Source organism: Syngnathus floridae, chromosome 9 (assembly GCF_059516105.1).
Source record: "Syngnathus floridae isolate MCC-2025c chromosome 9, RoL_Sflo_1.0, whole genome shotgun sequence".
NCBI lineage: Eukaryota > Metazoa > Chordata > Actinopteri > Syngnathiformes > Syngnathidae > Syngnathus > Syngnathus floridae.
This window is the reverse complement of record NC_142421.1, coordinates 8,666,071-8,680,944: the sequence shown is the minus strand read 5'-3', so window position 1 is coordinate 8,680,944 and position 14,874 is coordinate 8,666,071. Positions and strand designations below refer to the sequence as shown.

Sequence of the window (14,874 nt, the reverse complement as noted above, 5' to 3'; positions counted from 1 at the left end):
ATGTCATGACATCATCATCCAAAATAAATTGAGACATCACAGTCTTTCATAAAGCCCTTGTAGGACGTCAATGGTAAATGGAGCAGAGGAATTTGTATGTTGGCAGATCAAAATGAAATTAAAAAAGGAAACATACATAATTTATTTGCCATAGTGCTTCGTCAAAGATTTGTTTTGGATTTCTAACTGGTGCATGTCTGAAAATGCACATCGTCTTGCCTTCATGCGGCTGACTCACAAAATTGCTCATTGTGGTTTTCGGTGCTCATTCAATGGAGAATGACACATCCAGACCTGGAAGGCAGGGATCTGATTATGTGGATGCTCAGTGAGATACACTTGAGACCCAACCTACTGTTGGGGGCAAAGCAGTTTTTTTCTTTCTTTGTGTTTGTTTTGGGAGGAACGGGGGTTGTTTGATTTTTGTTTTTTTTTAACACCACGCATGGGATTTGAGCCTTCAGTAGATTCATCTCAGCCATAGAGAAATCTATATTGGGAAGACAAATTTGTTCCTGTCACCTGATGAGGGACTGGGACTCCATGTCAGGAAACAGCTCAAGTCAAAAAGACAATGATTTGTAGAAGAGTTTCAAATCCCTCTCTCTCTCCCTCTCTCTCTCTCTCCTAAAACACACTTGATCATGATTGGGTTTATCTGCTATTTTTAGTTTTTGACACTGAACTAGATTTCTAAAATGATACACGTTTGTTAACGAGACATTACGGTAAGATATTCCGTTTTAGAACTCTTCACATATCCTATTCTTCACTCCAACTGGGCACTTCTGTGCTCTTGAAGCAGATTACAACCAAGGTGAGCTCGGGATGCACACTGAACTCCAGATTCGATTTCAGATAAGGAAAACAGCGAATGGGGAGGGCGAACACAGCAGTGGAGACATACTATCTGAGACATCTGTTACTGAGAGTAAGGGGGAGAAATGTAATGTGTAATATTGAATATGCTATGCAAACAAGCAAATGATTAAAAATAGTAGGAGGTAGGCTTCATGAATTTGATTTAAAACATTTCTGCATTGAGCGTAATTAGCCAAGAGATGAGCACTAATGATCTGCTTGAGGCTGTAATCAACATGCCAGAGGATCAATTTGCTTAATCTGCGCACTCACCCATATGATGCTATATTAGAAAATGTTCTTCAGGCATTTAATGCAAACATTGCACAATGCGTTTCGACATATACCGATTGGTAAAATTCAATTCAGAAGCTGTTTTGAAAATTCTCCCTTTACATTTCCAACCCATATCTCTGACTGACATGGTAAATAGGACACATGGAAATAGCATCAGTGGTTCCATATCATCTGCAACCATATCTTATCAGTGCCAGCTTTATTCGTTGCTGAAAAATGTACATTTACTCTACATAAGTGTCTCTTTCGACAAAATAGTTAATAAGGGTTCTGAGGAGGTCTTGAGGGAATTCTACAAAACAGAGTAGCAGTGCATTAAAGTAGAAATGATCTGAATCCAAAAAGTTGCCCTTTCACAGTGGTGCTTTTGGGTTTTGATGGGAAGCACGACTCATAGGTCCCTGCAGTCTAAAAGAATAATGCTTGCTTTATTCCATGTCATTTTTTTTTTCATACTATCAGCAATCCAGTCCTGCTTTGAACTCCTTTTTACTACATTTTATGTCACAAAATCAAATGAATTGGAAGTATGTGTCCCTCCGCTGCTGCATGAAATTGGGTGTACTGGGTGTGTGAAGCTTCCTTCCAGCACCTTGTTAGACTGTCTGGGCACAGTGACTTAAACGCCCCAGGAAGATGTATGGCAAGACACGAGCACAATACTACCAAGGGATGAGAGAGGGCCTCAAACTAGATTTTTTTTGTTTTGTTTTGTTTATATCCTACACTGATATTGTGCCTGAAGTCCGGTTGAAGGAACTGCTGATTGGCTTTAAATAAAGCCCTAGTTCCCTAAAGGGACGATCTCTCATAAATTACACGGTGAAACGACATGTTATTACATGGTTCACCTCGAGTTGAATGCTATAGAAGTGATAAGGCATAGAGATTAGTCAGACTTTATTGTTTCTGCTTGATTTTTTTTATCAGTTCACTGGACAGCACAAAGTAGCTGAAGATTTGAGCTTCTTCCTTGAACTGATGCTTACCCTGGCAACTGACGACACAACACAATATTAACATATCACATACGATTCTTCTGTTCAGCCCACAACCCTAAAGTGTGCTTTGACTTTCTGCCCCCTGTGTAACAGATTTCGACACCATTGATCTATAGAAAATGAGGATGATGAAAGTGACTCATTTACCAGAAGGGTTTTCCCTATTGTTACTCATTCTCCCTTGAGCTATCCAATGATTATCAGCCTGTAAACACTCGCCTTCCTTTATTTGGCAAAAGCATTTTTTTGGAGCTTCACTATTTGCTATAAATACTACATTTAATTAACATGACATATCAGCTAGCAACTGCTGTGACAATGCGACTCACGTGATCTTGAATGTGTGGGTCTGTGATGTTGACAGCTTGGCAGCAGGAAGAGTGTGGGCGAAGGCCAGGCTTTTTGCACTGTACTAACCTCACAGTCTGAGAGACTCTCGCCTTCATTATTGCCATGAAATCTATTGAGCATCTGGGACTAAATTATTCATCACCATCGACCCAGTTACAAGCTGCTAAGTTGTCATCAGGCGTTATTATAAGTTGTGATAGCAACGGTGGGCTCTATGGTAATGGCTACTATTTAATTGTTATTATCATTGACTTTCATTTGGTTTATTAGATCTTCCAGCTTTACTGTTCTTTGTCAAAGAAAGTGAAAGAATGAATTTCTTCAACCTCCATCTTAACACGAGAAATTCGATTTTGCTCTGCCACTCTCACTGGTGCACTAATGATGTGTTGCTCCCAACATGAAGCTTGAGATAAGAAATCCCACACCGCCACTCTTGTTAAAACTGAACAAACTTTTGAAACCATGAGAATTAATACCAGGTACCTTTTCTTTGGAGTGAGTTATTTATTTGTTTATTTTTTGGGCGTAGGGAATTGGTGGCTTAAGGTAATAGTACTGTAAAGTACAGTCATATGCAGCTCCAATCCAGCCACATTACCTCAATTAAAAAAAAAACAGAGGAGGTATTCCTCGCGCCGCATTATAGGGAGTTTTAATCTGACTTGGAGCTGCTGCATTTCCCAGACTTCATTATAGTTAGGAAAGGTAATTATGCTTATACTATCCCAAATGGTATTTTAAATTTGCCTTCCAAGTCTTATTAAAATGAAATGCTTGCGTCTTCTTTGGGCCATATGGATATTTTTTTTAAAGGCAATATGTCAGTAAACACATGCCAACTCTGATAGAAATTCACAACTTGTCCTCATGCTTTGTAACATTGCCAAATTACTTAGGGTGATACTAACATACTAAAACCTGCTCTGTTGATGTTTAGTGTGGGTTTGGGGAAAATTCTATATGAGCATGAAATATACTTTGGATTGCTCGGATTGACTTTGAAATAACAGACAGCCTACTTGTTTGTACAGCTTTAGGATTGTGTAAATGAATGTGACTTATGGGATAGAAAGATCAGACAAAGATCAGTTTAGAAGTTTAGACTTTCTAATTAAAATAAAATAGTATCCTCCTTAAGCCTATACATTTTCCAGTTACATACAAATATAGAATCAAAGAGATTGCTCTCTGACAAGACTGGATTAAAAAAAAAAAAAAGTGTTTGCCAAGGGATACACAAAGACAGCAAGGTAAAAGAAAACAAGCATCCTCTGAAGAATACATTAGTAGGACAGCACAAGCATGCATCAGATAAACCCTTCAGATGCCTTTTGTGTCCTCCTGACTTTCAGCCTGTCTCCAAAGAGATTTGTTGTGTGCCAAAGAGTATTCATCAAATTAGACCAGAAAGACAACAACGTGAAAAGCTATCACTCTTCACAGAAACGCGCCAACAGGTTATCACCCTGAAAGTCTCTCTCGGTTTTGAGCACCAGGGCATCGAAACACAAAATACCCTGAAGAACAAGTTTTATTCCGTATGCTATAAGCAAAGGTGAAAGCATTCAGGCAAAGCAAAAAGTGTAGTGTTCTGCAGAATAGTGGAGTGCTGACTAAGCGTTAGAGAGGACATCCAGACCAGGGGTCTACTGAGGCAACTCATTAACGTCAGCGAAATTTATAGATTTGTTAAAGATATAATAAAAAAAAAATAAAAAATCCACACAAACATTAAAAATGCCCACTGTAAATCTAAACTTCAGCAAAAGCATAGAAATGAAATATGGTACATTAGAGAGATGGTTCAAAATGACTTGCCATCTGTGATTGGTGGAGTAAATTATTGGAAAGGGTGGCAGGCAACTGAGCGTTATGGAACAATTAATATTTGTATGATTTATGTTTTCTATTGCTTTTGTCCTCTGTGTTAACATATTATCCAAGTGAAATTTGGGCAACATTGTTTGTAGTGTGAATTTGGAAGTGTTTTTTTTTTTTTTTTCTTTCCTCTTTATGCAGCCATGACACATATCCAAATCTGAATTGTGCAATTTAAGATAAAAAAAAAAAAAAAAAGCTTTGAAAATATAGACACTGCGTTAGGTCAGATTTGATTGCCCAAATTTACGCCACACCTTATAGCCTGTTCAGGGTCACCCTTTAACCTTCCGTAAGTAAAATTGGCATTATGCTCCTTTTGGGAATATCCGACACCTGAATAATCTCACATGACAATGGATTTAGAGGCTGTGAAAATGTTCATGCATTTTGCATGAACCCTAAAAGCAGGCTTCTCTTCTTGTTTTTCTTTTTTTTGGTCTCCCCAGGCTTTCCCAGCACATCCCACTTGAGTGTGCTCTCTGTTGCTAGGAGTAGTGGCAGATAAATGAGCTACTCTCCTGGTTCCACCCGGGCTTTTTTAGCACTTTGCTCCTGGAATAATGATGCTTGCCTGATACATACATTGAGTCTAATTGAGTATAAACTTGTGTTTCAAGTCATGAAATTGATTCAACTACTCATCCAATGCTATTAGTCACTACTTTCCTTGCTGTCAATAGCAATAAATAGAATGTGGTCGTGACAGTGGTGTTACAGCCCTACACCTCCACTAAAGCTTACTGTGTGGTGATTTAACCTACGCGGCGGGTTTCTTCCACTTCTCTTGCACGTAGTAAATCTCAAGGAAAGGTACATGAGGAAGGGAGGTGGAGAGAAGATGACACTGATAAGTTAGGAAGAGGAGCAAAGGAGTATCGATTACATGATCCACCAAATCTGCCAGCGAATGTAACGTGTCAACATCCTACGCCAAGAAAAACAAATCACGAGGCCGAATTGATGGATGTGGCACTTTTAGATCAGTCTGCTACACCATCTGGATAGCAGACACCGTACATCAGAAAATTACATTTACGTCTATGGCCGGGCTTCTCCAACAACTGCTCTCCGTCACATCTCCTTTGATGGATAATTCACAGGGTTTTTCTATGAAGGTGATGCTCGTCTGCACTGCAAATGTCGAAATAATGCTATAGACGCAATTAAATCAGATTACCTGCTTCCAAATGGATGTTAAACTAAATGACATCATCTTTAATTTCCTTAATGTATGTCAATGGTAATCCAACTTGCAAACATATTACAATGCACTGTCAGGCATCAGTGCAAGAATAGCACCAACTGAAGGAAACTAAATCCAGCAGCCTCATGACAGAGATAAAATATTTCACAGCCTTTCTTTTTTTTTTTTTTTTTTACTCTGCCGAGGAGGTTAACTTTCACTTGCTGTCTGTTGGTTTGATGGCAAAACTCAAACAAATTCAAACAACAATCGGTTATGTTTATTGTTCATGCAAACACTGGGAAAAAAAATAAATAAAGATATCTACAGTGGACCCTTGGCTTTGAGGATTTTTCAATATACTAGAATTTCTCAGAACATCTCTGCAGTGGCAAAATGATGAACCATCAGTTGTGTTTTGGGATGACATTTATTCCCCTATTTTTGAAACCAGCAGACACTGAGCTTTGGAACTGACATTTACCCACAAAACTTTGGCCTCTGCTGTTCTACAATAATCCGATTTCATATTCATCGAGTATAAAACCAGTCTGCATGTCTCACGAATTTAACCTGTGGGACTGTCTGCACTCACTGCTCAACTCTGAATCTGTCTTTGCAGACAACTGAGGACATGCTGGTGGCATCAGCAGAGTGTCCAAGCGACGATGAGGACATCGATCCCTGTGAGCCGAGCTCAGGTGGGTTAGGTTAGTCATCTTTTTTTTATTCTATTTCTCTATGACTGTGTCAGTTTGTCTTTGTGCCGCAGTTCACCCACACCATGACACTCAGGAGTAACACACAGTGAGTTCTCCTGAAGTATAACCGCAAAGCTCAAAGGGTTATTATCACTTTCTTGTGACTATTCACCTAGGCTGTTGTTGTTCTCACAAGCTCATTTAAGGTGTGCATGTTGTAAGGATCAGATCAACATGTGGTGGAAATTAATCTGCAAGTTACAATGTGAATGAATTCTTTCCTTTTCTATGCATGATTTTCTTTTTGGAGGTGGGGTGGAGAGCGCTCATATCAGCTACAGTTTATAAAGGAATGCTTATCTAAATAAAAACAACACCAGCATGGATGTAAATCTTTGTTAGCCTCCCAGTAAACACAAACTTAAAAGAAAGCTATATATATTCCACACAGTGGTTTATATCAGCTTGCAATACTTTTTCGCCTCTTACCTTTCTAAGCAAGGAAAGCATTAAAGCTAAACCAATGAATAGAGGGATTTTAAAGGCTTTCTGATGTGATGAGAAAGAGTTGGAAACAATTAAGTCCGGACAACCCACTCTATCTAGACTCTATTGATCGGTGTGAGGTCATCCCACCACCACTAAATTAATCTTTGCATTTTCAGTTTTCTTTTCTATCTTCCCCCAATAATATGCTCTCGTGACACCAACAGCAACTTTGTTTTCATGCAAAATATCAAGACACACAATATCACCTCACTATTCGTGTATGTGAGAACTAACGTTGGGGCCAAGAGCTAATCAGAGAACTTTCTATGACCAAAGGTGAGCATTACATTGTGTTGCTGTCATCGGCAGCAGTTGGTTCAACGTAATCATTGCCCTACTTTATTTCTCTCACCTCCTGAAAACTTAAAAACTCAGCACAATAAGCAAAAGCTTATCACTTGTTAAGCCCTCTGTGATTAGATCACATGGTAGCAAATTGAATCCTTCTCCTCTCTCTGAAACCCACAGAGGAATACTAGCAGGTGTACTATAATGGGAGGCTTATTTAGCTTTATTTGTAAAGTGCGCATCGGCAGGATGGGAGAGAGCAGTGGAAAGAGTAAACCTTTCTATCTTTTGCTCCCTCTGCCACTTCAAAAGACGACCGAGGTTTTTTACTCATGGGATTTAGTCACCTTGCAAGCACACCCTGTGCTTCTTTGCCAGGTGTGAGGCCATTTGGTAAATGCAGACAAAAATGGTGCGGTTCTTATTGTTGGGTAACAAAGAACACACTCTGCATCACATCAGACGAATAACATAAAGTATGTAAATGCTGAGATTTATTCAGCCTTCCATATTTCATAAACTATGCCTTCATGTCCCTTATTCTCAAAGTATTGCCACATATCATTTTGTCTAGAAAACACTCTGCTGCTATATTACAGACTAACTAGAGTTTGTGTTTGATATTTGCTTTAATAGATTCGTTTATGCCCAGTGAACAGTATACTTTTAACTGATAAATCAAAGAACAAATTAATACTCTTAACTGGCTGGGAAATTCATCAAGGGAGGGGGAATTGGGCTCAACATTGTTATAAGAGTAAATTGAGCATTATTTCAGTCATGCGCAATTTTGGTATTTTTCCCAGTACTTTTTCATTGAGGATTATGCCATGCCAGGCTCATCCTGTGTGTTCTGAAAGAAAACAGGATTTCACACTCACTGTCAGGCTGCCTCTTTGCTGATCCCCTATATTTATATTTTCAATTATTTTCCGTTTTTCACCCACTCATCTTTAGAATGTGCTGATGTTGATGCTTATACAATGTGTCCGTTTATAAATCTAAGTAGGGCACAGACGACTTTGCTTATCTGAGGGAAGACGCACAGCCGAAGTTGATAATAAAGATGACGGTAACAGCACGTGGTGCTTACCAACTTCAATTAAACATTTATTTTCACTGAGTTTTATGTATTAGCTGTTTGGTATCTTGGGGTTAGGAAACGTTCCATCAAACCGATGCCGTTATAGGCAGTTCACAAGTAGGCATGGCTCCACTTTTTTCTAAATGGCACTCGTCATTTCTTTTTTTTAATGGCAATTGCTACTTCACACTTTGATAGTACACAGAATGTGTTGCATCAAAAACTTCAGTAACACATCCACATAGTCCATCTGACAAACAATTGAGATGGAACAATATTCAGCTTTTGTCATTATATTATGTAGCACGGCTGTATGGAATTCACGAATGGAAGTGAAGTCTCATGCTCAAGAAAAAAAAATCCCTGCAACCTTTTAATTTAAAAGTAAAAGTAATCAAGTATCCAGTCTTGTGCAATTAATGCCAAATAAATCATCCTCTTGTAGAAGCCCCTCTGAGTGGAGCATCAATTACACCATACCTTTAACCAGGCTAAATGAAACACCTTTAAGTAATTTTCACAAGGACCCCATTTCATGCTCACTCCGCTCTCTGTTCATCATCCAGCATTAGCATGAGCTCAACCACTTCTCATTCACATGCTCTCATTGGGCATATTGCCAGCATGTCACAAGTACACATCTTGAGGATAATTAAGGAGCGATTTAATAAGTAGCTGGGCTCCACTGCAGCTGATAGTGTCCTGTCAGAGGATTGAGCTCAACTATGTGATGCTTTTGACAGCTCGTGATTATGACGAGATATGTGAAGTCAGATGCTGACTAGACAACATTGAAGAGCCGGCCAGCCAAGCCTGGCTGAAGGTGCCCTACTACCAGCTCTAAGATATTTTACAATTTACATCTTATGTACAATTTACAGCTTATGTTTCAGCACCATTAGAGTGAAAGAGTCACAATAGATATATTTCAAATACAAATTAAGAGTTTTCCCCTTCAGTGTGGTGCCTTGCTCAAGGGCTCCTGTGTCCTCAGCTGGACTTGGACCCAGGACCGTCCACAGCTACACAAAATTGTCCCTTCTGACTCATTTTCCAAACTAACTCTCAGAATTACACTCAGATACATCAACTCAGAACCTGATAGTGCATGCAATTGTCCATGTGTTCGCTGCACTCGTTCAGACTATTATCACTCTAACTTTATGGGGGGGGGGGGGGTCAAACTCACAGTGACAGTTCAATAAATTCTAAGTAGTCTTTGTTGCTTCATTACCCCAAGCACGGACCTGAAGCAACCTCTGTGTTTTGCCTCATCCAGTTTTGTCACCCTGCACATTCTAGACAATTACCAAATAAATGAGAGCCATACTGGATACAAATGAGGAAAAATTGTCTTTGTTGAGGACCATTTGTTGTTGTAATTCTAGTTGACAGGAAAAAATGTGACTCCCCAAACAAGTCTAGTGAAAATAAGGGGAGCTTCCAACCAGGTATTTTATTGTAAAAAAATCTGTCTCGGTGAGCATTGTAGCAGAAGTAAGCATTGGACTGAGTCCTTCAACCAGAAAACAGAAAACAAAATGACTGAAATGTTCTTGAGAATAAACCTCACAAGAACTTTGGGTGATCCTCTTAATGCTAGACTATAATTTACAGTTGTGTCTGCAATTAGACTGAAAGGATTTTGTTATTATGGCAGCTTTTTCACAGCATTTAATCCCCTTGCGTTTACTTTGAGTGCTTCACAAGTGCACCCCTGCTATCCTGCAAGGTCATCTTTCTCGAGAGTTTGATTTTACCCCTGGTTGATTTAAAGTAGAGTGTGTTGACCCATCATTCATAAATGGAGTCAATATTAGAATGCTGATGAACAAATAGCCAGCTTTTATTTTTGTCTGAGGATGTCTGGAAGGCCTTGTGTTTGCCACGTTGCTGTGCCCAGCATGAGGGAAAACAAGCCCAAAGTTTATTGCCAAACACGCAGCTTCCAAATTCATCATATCCGTCATTGATCTCATAGTCTTGGAATGAAATCCTCAATGCCTTCAGGTAGTTCGATAGACAACACTGAGAGCAAACGTAATGAGCTGTAATGAATGCTAATCTTTTGGCACAGAATAAAGCTCCCCTCGCTCCACTAAATGCAGTATTAATCATTTAATTACTGGGCTCAATATAGCATTCTTGTTTTAGATATAAAAACGGGATATAGCAGTGAGAGATTGATTTTTCGACGTCCGTATTGTTTGTGTTTACCAGCGTTTTCACATCTGGCCTGTTTACCTGAGAGGCAAATAAAGGCTATTTTTTTTTTCTTAGTAAACCTTTATATGACTTCACCGGTTTCTTTTATATCAAACACATTGTTTTAGGTTCATTACCTGTCAGGTAAGTGGCGAAGTGATTAAAAAAAGGAAAAACAAGATGAACTTAGTACAATTAAACCTTTATATGTGCGGATGTTTAAAGTGACTAATTGGTGTTGTAAGTGTATGGTAAATGTTTGCAATTGTTTTATATTTTATATTGTTATCTCTGAAGGAAAATTCTGTTGACAGAGAAGCAGACCCCAAACAATGGAGAGCCCAAGCAATAAGTAGGGTTGCAAGGGGATGAGTTAGTGCCTTGCTCAAGGGCACCTCAACAGTAGTTAGGGACCAGATTGGCATTTGTTCAACAACAATTTACACGCTCAAAGTATATTTAATTTGGAGTCTGGTCTGCTGAAGAACATACAACAAAGACAAACTAAGAAAAGGCCCAAACAGACAAAGTAGCCCGTCTTTTAACATGAGCACACATTAGCAAATAAGGCTTGATTCCAGATCAAACAGCAGCTTTTGCTCATAAAGGGGGCGCATTCTTCACACCTGTCCCAGAGAATAAGTGCCCATGTAAAGAGCAGAGCTAATCTGTTTCAACGCTCAGTCACACTCTGCACACCAAAGGAAATTTCCTCTTGCCCATGAATGTCTTCTGGCACTAAGATTACATTGTCGACAGCCCAGGGAACTTGTGCCCTCTCCGGTCTTCATCCCACTATTTTATTTTAGTAGTGATGAATGCTCTTCTAAAATAGACATAGCTGTCTATCCTGTGTGTATTAACTAATGCTAGTTTATTTTGAATGCCCAAAGCTGCCGTATTAGAATTTGATTTAGTCTCAAGTGTGTTTTGGCTTTATTATTTATAAACACTGAGTGACTAAGTAGAGTAAGAACATGACTGTATCTTGACATTTTAGGGCTTGTATTTTTTTACTAAATAATTAGAGGTTTCGGATTTTACACTAAAATTGGGTGACAAAAAGGAATTCGCAATTTTGTGACCTTGATTGAATCATGCAGGTCTCCAGTCCAAGTTATTATTATTGAATTGTGTACATCAACAAAAACTACATTCTGAACTGCTAATCCCTCATTTATGGGGTTGTTTTTTTACACCTCAGATTGGCAGAACCACCGTGCTTTCATTTCCAGATTTGGTGTATTTGGATTTCTCCAATGTAACAAAGACAGCTTAAGCAGAACTGATGGCTGCAATAAAAACACACAGTGAGATGTGCCAGGAGGACTGAATGATATCAGGGGGCTGACGTGTTTTCAAAAATATGCCTCATTGAGCTGCAATGTTTCAGAACACAGAGGAGGACAGCCTTTGGAAAAATCTGCTGAGTCTATTGAGGAATTGTTTTTCACTGACAGATTTGTTTTGAGTGAGTCATCACTGTAGCATTTACCAAAGATGTTATTATGAACGTGTGTCTGACCATTCATGACTGTGCTGTAAAATACCTAATGAGCTGTGAGCTTAAATTGTTTTTTCTCGGTCATTAACACATTATTCTTGTCAGCTTTACTGCTAAATTTGGCAAATCTGTACTACACTGTGATCGCATATCCTCCTACTCCTCACCTTCAGTCTGACAATTGTGAACAGTTATATTTAGGGAATATCATCAGAATAATGTCCTGCTCCGATTAGATTGGAAAGGGAAATTGACATACGCATCTGTAAGTATCTTCAGAGAATACATTTCTAAAGGTATTCAGGGATACCTTCAATTCCTCCATGTGGTGGGAAGGTCTAAATCAAATGCCACTCAGAGATGCTGATGACATTCCCTTGTCGTTTAGTAATGAGTAATGCAAGATTTTATGGCTTTGGAAGAATTTAAAGCTTGGTTGGCAAGAGGTTTATCGGAAGGTTTTATGACGTATTTGTGTCTGATTTAAAAGGTTTTGCCTTCCTACGCTACATGAGAACAAATTCATTTTTTAGAAAATAGGCAGAAATCGTAAAACAGTTTTAAATGGCAGTGTATCGTTGAGGATGAGCAGTCAATACTATCAGGAAAATAATAATAAATTGAGATGATAAAATTTTTTTACTTTTTGTATATACTTTTTTCAGTTTCATCATTGTGTGTCGTACCATGAGATGTAAACTGTGAACTTTGGCTTCATATGTGTAGATCGTTGAATGTTCTTTTATATTTGTAGTCATTTTGCCTTGTCTCTATTGCAGCCAATCCCACGGGTGGGGGACCAAAGAGTTTCCCAGACTCCTCTGAGGTCTTCCGCGAGTCCAGCAGCACTACTGGCATGGTGGTGGGCATCGTAGCAGCTGCCGCTCTGTGCATTCTTATCCTGCTATATGCTATGTACAAGTACCGCAATCGAGACGAGGGTTCCTACCACGTGGACGAGAGTCGTAACTACATCAGCAACTCGGCTCAGTCAAACGGTTCTATTGTCAAGGAGAAAGCGGTCAACACTGCAAAGACTTGCAACAAGAACAAGAAGAACAAGGATAAGGAGTACTACGTGTGATTCTCAAAGTGCTGGTCTTAGTCAGACCAACTGGAACATTGTTGGAAAATACAAATCAAGACATTATTGTGTACAGTATGATAACAATATTGGACCTTACTTAGTCATGTTTTTTTTCCCAAGAAGACAAAGCTCTGCAAAGTATTAAGAAGATATAATGAGAAGAATCATTCTCAAGACTGTCTTGGAAAAAAACGTGGATGGACAAATGTCTCCGGCATCCAAGTGGAAGTTAACTGAAAACAACCAAATAACATAATCCATCTGTGACTGCTTTCCAATAGCGGGATGATCCCACTCCTTTGTTGGTGGCCACCACAGGAGCACACATGCACTTTGCAAAGATGGATTATGAACTTCATGGTTTGATTTTAAATTGCCTGTGTTTGTGGTGTTTGGTTTCTTGAGAACATGGCGCCATACATAAATGTTGCAAACATTTTCTTTTTGAAGAATAAGCAAGAAATTGACAGCAAATCCACAGAGGGGGAGGAAAAAAAAAAGGTCATGACAGATGTCCACAGACTCTCCAAAGTGTCTCACTTGAGCAAAACGGACCGGGAACTGAATTGACTGAAACTGCAGTGTCATTTACAAGACTTTTGTTTCCAGAAGAACAAAATGTCCATTGTGCCAGTAAGAAATCTGGAGGCCTTTGTTTCTGCATCATGTGAAATCTAAAGCAAGAAATTTCCTCAGAAGTCTCAGACGTGACCATGTGGGAGCTATGCACGCCGAATGATCCTATTCCACTCCATATGTTTATATACAGTACAACCACATCTAAATGTGCTTTCTGAACTGTGATAATGTGGTGTTTTATAGCCTGTTGTATAGATGATGCCAACCATAACTGCTCCAAAACCATTTTTGGAATAAAAATCAAAAGGACAAAAATAAAAAAGAAAGAAGATGTAAATGTTAAGTGTTGCTAGACATAGAACATTTTATGAAGAAATCTGCATCGTTGGTTTCCAGTCCCCTTCCTGTTTTTACATATTCCTTTATAGTTTTTATACAAACGCCAAGCAGGCCAGGAGTAACCCACCTAAAACTGCACAAAGGAGTTCAAACCAGGCGAGGAATGAGCACAACAGCGTACATACCATATGACTAACTTGAGTGTGCTGCAGAAAAGATTATGATGAAGTGATGAGGGCACCAATGAAGAACAATGAATTACTTTTGGGTTTTCAAGTGGCATTATGAAATTGTCCAATGTGTGCTTGATGCTGATGCAAAGATCTAAAGATTTCCACAAGTCCATTTCAACAGTTCTGTGTTTGTTCCGTCATTCTGTCCATCAGTTCTGCTTTCAAGAGACCTGTATGAGGAAAATGACCTTGAACTATAAATGATGATTATAACTTACTGCCGTCTGCACTTTTATTTCTTCTTGAATGCTTTGGGTTTCAATTATAAAATGCTATTTTATTTTTGGTATAAAAATAAATGAATGGTAAAACTTTTTAGATAAATCAACATATGTTAACGTCATTGATCATTTTTTGTCAACTAATACAGTCACTGGCTAAAATAATGAGTTCCAATACAAAGCCTGTGAAATATGATGAAATATTCAACCTCTACAAAGATTACAATGCTCAGTTTTAATTGACAATTTGATTAAATTTTCACTAGCGCAATCTGTTTGATTCAGCTTTTGCATTTGCTCTGTTTTTGCGAGTGTTTGTTATAAAATAGATAGCGAGTACTACTGTGTACAATTGGCTTTTTATGAGTGAAAGAAAGAAAAAAGCATCCATAAGATAACGATCACTTGTCTGACTAAATTAACACTCAGCTCCAAAGTTGTTCTAAATAAAGTTGAGGCAACATTCTCTCGCTATTGGCTGTCCTGATGTCAAATGTTACTATGACA

General features: G+C 38.7%; 1 protein-coding gene across 11 annotated transcripts in view; it reads left to right on the top strand.

The window, feature by feature from the left end:
* The window catches only part of LOC148393348 (neurexin-1a-like), a 181,131-nt gene extending 166,768 nt beyond the window's left edge, over positions 1-14,363 (top strand). For 7 of the 11 annotated variants that reach the window (XM_088384596.1, XM_088384601.1, XM_088384599.1 and 4 more), the window contains 2 exons: positions 6,200-6,287; positions 12,688-14,363. In XM_088384596.1, coding sequence (XP_088240722.1) covers positions 6,200-6,287; positions 12,688-12,992 — 393 coding nt within the window. In that variant the 3' untranslated portion in view covers positions 12,993-14,363. Of the gene's footprint in view, positions 1-6,199; positions 6,288-6,349; positions 6,422-12,687 lie in introns of all 11 variants that reach the window. The other 4 variants (XM_088384605.1, XM_088384598.1, XM_088384603.1 and 1 more) reach the window with 3 other exon arrangements.
* Positions 14,364-14,874: the final 511 nt, after the last annotated feature.